At 47.7% G+C, this 5705-nt stretch overlaps 1 protein-coding gene and 1 non-coding gene across 4 annotated transcripts in view; one reads left to right on the top strand and one right to left on the bottom strand.

Moving 5' to 3' along the window:
• Positions 1 to 2615: 2615 nt before the first annotated feature.
• On the bottom strand, positions 2616 to 2688 carry Trnav-cac. The gene has a single exon. It is a non-coding gene; the product is annotated as a tRNA-Val (tRNA).
• Positions 2689 to 3817: 1129 nt separating this feature from the next.
• Trim41 (tripartite motif containing 41) overlaps positions 3818 to 5705 on the top strand; it is a 13723-nt gene continuing 11835 nt past the window's right edge. For 2 of the 3 annotated variants that reach the window (XM_010610521.3, XM_019205459.2), the window contains exon 1: positions 3819 to 5371. In XM_010610521.3, coding sequence (XP_010608823.1) covers positions 4556 to 5371 — 816 coding nt within the window. In that variant the 5' untranslated portion in view covers positions 3819 to 4555. Of the gene's footprint in view, positions 5372 to 5705 lie in introns of all 3 variants that reach the window. The other variant, XM_019205458.2, reaches the window with a different exon arrangement.

The following is a 5705-nucleotide window of genomic DNA, read 5'->3' as shown; positions in this document are numbered from 1 at the left end:
CATGTATTGACTTTTTTTTTTTTTTTTGGTAAGGGGGATTAAACTCAGGACCTTGTGTATGGCAGGCAGCGGAAACAACTGAGCTAATTCCCAGCTCTGTTGACTCTTACTATTGTATAACAATCCTGTTACTCTCTTCCCATTCGGGAAGTCTTTGTGCCTATAGGCTCAAGTGTTTTCCCTATAGTGTTTTTCTTTGTTTTGTTTTTATTTTAGCAGTTTCACATCTTTTCAAATTTTTAATTATTTATCTTTGTTTTTTTGAGACAGCGTCTCACTATGAAGCTCAGGCTATCCTTGAACTCACTATATATCCCAGGCTGGCCTTCAATTTAAGGTGATCCTCCTGACTCAGAATCCCAGAGGGCCGGGATTACAGGCATGTGCCACTATACCGGGCTCCATGTGAATTTTAGGACATTCTAATTCTGTAAAGAATGTCGTTGGTATTTTGATGGAGATGGCATTGAATCTGTAAATTGCTTTTTGGTAATACATTTTGGCAATACAGTATGCCCCTGTGACATCGCAGGTCAGAGATCACAGCCTCAGTTGTTCTGGGATACTGCAAATATGCTCCACAATTTTTTGTTTGGTGGGACATTTGCAGGTACCCATTCCGAGAGTGCTATTCAGTTCTCCTTGCTGCTGATTGGCTGCCTCCCTGTACCTTATCTCTGCAGATGCATTCTCCCATCATGACAGGTTTGCTGTACCACCTATAGCTATCTCCAGTGCTCTGCGTTTTGTTCTCCTTAAAGCCCTAAGATCCCTAAGATGCTGCCAAACGCCTTGCACTTTCTATGACTTTATTGATACACTATTTTATTAAATGACATAACTGCAGGACACAGCATATTTAGGGTTTAAATTACAAATTAGGCATTTTTCTGACCATAGCCAAAATTTGCGTTTTTTTTTTTCTTCACAATTCGCAGGTGCTATAGGAAAGTAACCCCCACGAACTTTAATTTTGGGGATCCACTCTATTGATTCTGTCAGTTCATGAACATGGGAAATCTTTCTTTTTTTTCCCATTAAGTTTATTGGTATAATTAAGGTAAACAGCACAGTTACATTCATCATTGGGATCTTGTACCTTTACATGATGTATCTTGGTTCTTATTTTTTTTCCCCATTCCCCTGCCCTCCCTTCACCCCTTTCATAAAACCTTCCTATTTACAGACTTTTTCTATCTTCTGGTGTTCTCAAAATTTCACTAAAAAGAGCTTTCACTTCCTTAGGGTTAGGTTGATGCCTAGGTATTTTATTTTATTTGAAGTTACTGCGAATGGAGAAAGCACATTTTTTGGCTAAAAATGGCAACCAACCTGCTTCAGAGCAAGCACAGAATCCTAGCCAACACTCAGCAAGGTCACCAATGCCTAGGGGGAGGGGTTTTGGAGCCTTGCTATTGTCAGTATGCTATACTCCCTTCAGGAAGGTACCCCACAGTTGGTAAAAAGAAATGCGTATGTATTTACGGTGGGTGGATGGATTGCAGACTTCTAGGCATTTGTCAACTGGTATCCATTTCTCACTCCTTCTCTAGTGCCAGAGAAATGCCTAGGGCTGCAGGTTAAGCTAAAGGTTTTATGCCCAGCTACTACAGAGTACCAGCCCTGATCAACCTCTTGGTAAGGAGAGCACTGTGTGGGTTTTGTAACAAAAGTGCTTCTATCATTGTCCTTTCCAAAGGGAGACCTATTAGTTTTTGTTTTGTTTTGTTTTGTTTTGAGACAGGTTCTCACTGTGTATGAGACTGACCTGGAACTCATTATGTAGCCCAGGCTGGTCTTGAACTCACAGTGATCCTCCTCCCTCAGCCTCCTGAGTGCTGGGATTACAGGAGTGCACCACCATGCCTGGTTGAGACCTATTAGATTTTGAATGCAATATTGTAAGGTTCTCAGGCTTTTGGGGCCTGGTGATGCATACCTGTAATCCCAGCACTCTGGAGGCTGAGGGAAGAGGATTGCCGCGAGTTTGAGGCCAGCCTGGACTACATATGAGACCCAGTCTCACAGAAAAACAAATTAATAAAAAAATAAAAGATTAATTAATAAAAAAAAAGAGTCAGGCTCCACTAACTGAGCTATCCAGGGAAAATTTACAGGATCACAAGTCCTATGTCAGGAGACCGAGATTTTTTTTTTTTTTTTTTTTTGTACCAGGATCACACTCAGGACCTTGTGCTTCTGAGGCAGGCAGCAGAACCACTGAGCTAAATCCCTGGCCCCAGGAGTCCAAGATTTAAATGTAGAGGCCAGAAGGTTTTGAGAAGTAAATGCACTAGCACTGTATTACTTGAACCTTACTGCATCTGGCTTGATACTAGGCACCCCAGTTTTAGGATATGAAACCTACGAATCTCTCCACTTGAGAAAGGTTGCCACATCATCAACTTTTCAGCTGAAGAGCAGGACATTAGATGAGGTGAGACCTCTAAATTTACGTTGCTAGTCTTGAACTTTGCTCTGCTTCAGTCCCGTCGCACTGCCTGTCACACAAACGTCTGTGCTTCTATGGGACAACTCCCTCTTTGAAACTTGAGAAAGGGATAGGGGAGGTGATGAAAGGTAGTTTGAAAAGGAAAAAAAAAAAGAGAAACAACTGTTTCCGCCCAGTTTCGAACTGGGGACCTTTCGCGTGTGAAGCGAACGCGATGACCACTACACTACGGAAACTATCATAGGAAATGCTGAATCTAGCCCGAACCTTCAGATTTCAAGGACTAATTGCTGTAATTCCAGCAGGATAGGGGGCGCTTCTGAGCTGCAGTCTGGAGAGCTGTGTGTACCTTCTGTGACAGACTTCTAGCCAGCAGCTCCTGCCGCTCCCGGGATCGCCAGATCGCACCGGCTGAGGGTCTCGGTTTGGGAGCTTACAGTCCGGTGTTGTCAGGGCCAGAGCAGCCCCCTCAGAAGCACAAGCGTCCACCTGATTTTTCCACCAGGCAACTTCTACCTACGGAGCCCTGCCATGGCGCAATGCCCACACCCACTGGAAATTCTCCACATAAATCACGGTCCTGTAATCCCCCCCTTTAAAAATTAATGATATATTTAAATGAATCACCAAGTACCATTTTTATGGAACAAAGAGTCTACTGGCAGACACGTTCTGGGGAACACAGCAGCATCTTTACTGTAGTTCCTAGACTGGCAACATAAATGTTGCACACCTCAAAAGGTACTTGTTGAATGAATGGATGACACTAAGAAAAACTATTTTTTTCTTTAAAACAAAGACATCGGCATGGTTCAAAATGAAAGGATACAGAACGATATGTACGGAAATGTCTTTCCTTACTCTCAAACTTTCCACACAATCTGTACTGGTATTTTTCCACAGATGGTAAGGACGATAAAGGGTAAATAACCCTTATATTGCTGTCCCCATATGCTATCCCTTTGACATGCACAACATCTTGTGAGGTGGGAACTGTGATTAATAAGTACAGGAACATAAAAATATCCAATGCATTAACATTCTCTCTTCTTTTTTAGCAGGTGGTAGTATACTTCACTGTTCAGTAACTTGCTCATTTACCACATCCCGAAGAGGATTTTTTTGACAGCTGGGTGTTCCACCGTGTGGATGTGGGTGTAATGACTTGTCGTCCCTGCCTTACTAGGGTGATTTATTAAAACAATACTGTGACCAACTGGAAGTTTCTAAAATGGGTGTGGAAATGCCAACGACAGAATAATTGGGAAGGATCACTCATCTCAGATTCCGTCCCCTCACCTGACCTGGAGGATCCATGACTTTCAAACGACAAAGTTCTCCGCCTAGAAAGGCCGGAAGTGCTTTAGGGCATACGCCGGTGCCCACCTCTTTACTTCCGGCATCACCTGTGGCGAGTCTCTGGCGCAGGCGTCAGTTCCCGGTCGGTAGAAGGGCACCTGGCCAGTGCGGTCGTAACACCGACAGCGGACAGCTGCCAAACGCAACGACCTTCCTTCGTAGTTTTGGAACTGTAGCGGAGGATGGGGATGGGTAGTTCTGTCCGAATTTCTCTCTACTTCGCATCACAGAGACGTGGGCCTCCTCTGTCCTAGCCTTCCCAGCAGCTCTCGAGTTTCAGCTAGAGCGTCTCCTCGCCGTTTCCTGTCACCCTGGGGCCCCGGAGAGGGGGCGTAGCCGACCACGGAGGGAACTCGCGAGTTTGGGTGGTGCGCAGATACCGGAAATGTTGGGAGGGAGGCCGGAAGGGAAGGGGCGTGGCCAGGAAGTGAGGCGGGGCGGGGGTTAATGAGGAGGCGCGGGGAGCGTTGGAGCAAATTTGCACTCAGGGCCACCTGAGGGACTTGTCCGTGGGGGCTCAGCTCTGTCCCCTCCCCTCGCAGAGACACGGTTGTCGTATGGGAGTAGGGAACTCTGTGGAGGGGTGGATGGTTGGGGGAATATTTTTCTGGCTGCGCTTGAGGCAGGGTGTGCAGAAGCTGGGTTGGGGGTGGGGCCCGGTCGTCCGGGCGTCTAAGAGGGAAGACCCCTCCTCCCCCCCCGCACCCCCCGCCGCACATCTACACTGGCTGACTGGATACTAAGATGGCTGCCGTTGCCATGACACCCAACCCTGTGCAGACCCTTCAGGAGGAGGCAGTGTGCGCCATCTGCCTCGATTACTTCACGGACCCGGTGTCCATCGGCTGCGGGCACAACTTCTGCCGAGTGTGTGTAACCCAGTTGTGGGGCGGGGAGGATGAGGAGGACAGGGATGAGTTGGAGCGGGAGGAGGAGGAGGAGGAAGAGGAGGACGGAGAGGAGGAGGAAGTGGAGGCAGTGGGGGCCAGCGGGGGCTGGGACACTCCCATGCGGGAGGAAGATTTTGAAGGCGACATGGAGGAGGAGGTAGAAGAGGAAGAGGAGGGTGTGTTTTGGACCACTGGCATGGGTGGGTCCAACTGGGACAACATGGACTATGTGTGGGAGGAGGAGGACGAAGAGGAAGACCTGGACTACTATTTGGGGAACATGGAGGACCTGAGGGGGGAGGATGAGGAGGACGAGGAAGAAGTGCTGGAGGAGGATGAGGAAGAGGAGCTAGACCCCGTCACCCCACTGTCCCCACCTCCAGCTCCTCGGAGGTGCTTCACTTGTCCTCAATGCCGAAAGAGCTTTCCTCGGCGGAGCTTCCGCCCCAACCTGCAGCTGGCCAACATGGTCCAGGTGATTCGGCAGATGCACCCAACCCCGGGTCGAGGGAGCCGTGTGAATGAGCAGGGTATCTGTCCTAAACACCAAGAAGCCCTGAAGCTATTCTGCGAAGTGGATGAAGAGGCCATCTGTGTAGTGTGCCGAGAATCCAGGAGCCACAAACAGCACAGTGTGGTGCCATTGGAAGAGGTGGTGCAGGAGTACAAGGTGAGAGAAGCAAAGAGAGCAGCTAAGAGTTTAGTGGGGGTGGAGAGGAAGTAAGGGGAACTAGGGAGAGGAGACATCTATTCCCCTTAAAGGATTTCATGTATTGGTGATTCTATCCAAGCACTTAATGGCACCAGGTGGGTTGGAATGAGAAGGATCTTGTATACACACAAATCAGACACAGTGAAGAATACTGAGGGAACAAGCAAATGGGTCAGTGCCAGGTCACTGGGCTTTGTCTTCCTGGGAGGGGGCACTGCAGTGTCACACTTTCACTATTGCTGAGAGTTGGGGTGCAAATGAGAGTTTCTTTTTTTCTTTTTTTTTTTTTTTT

This window comes from Fukomys damarensis, unplaced genomic scaffold (assembly GCF_012274545.1).
Source record: "Fukomys damarensis isolate Sample0158 unplaced genomic scaffold, DMR_v1.0_HiC HiC_scaffold_31, whole genome shotgun sequence".
In the NCBI taxonomy this organism is placed as follows: domain Eukaryota; kingdom Metazoa; phylum Chordata; class Mammalia; order Rodentia; family Bathyergidae; genus Fukomys; species Fukomys damarensis.
Note: the sequence above shows the minus strand (reverse complement) of the source record. Positions and strands in the feature narration are given on the sequence as shown.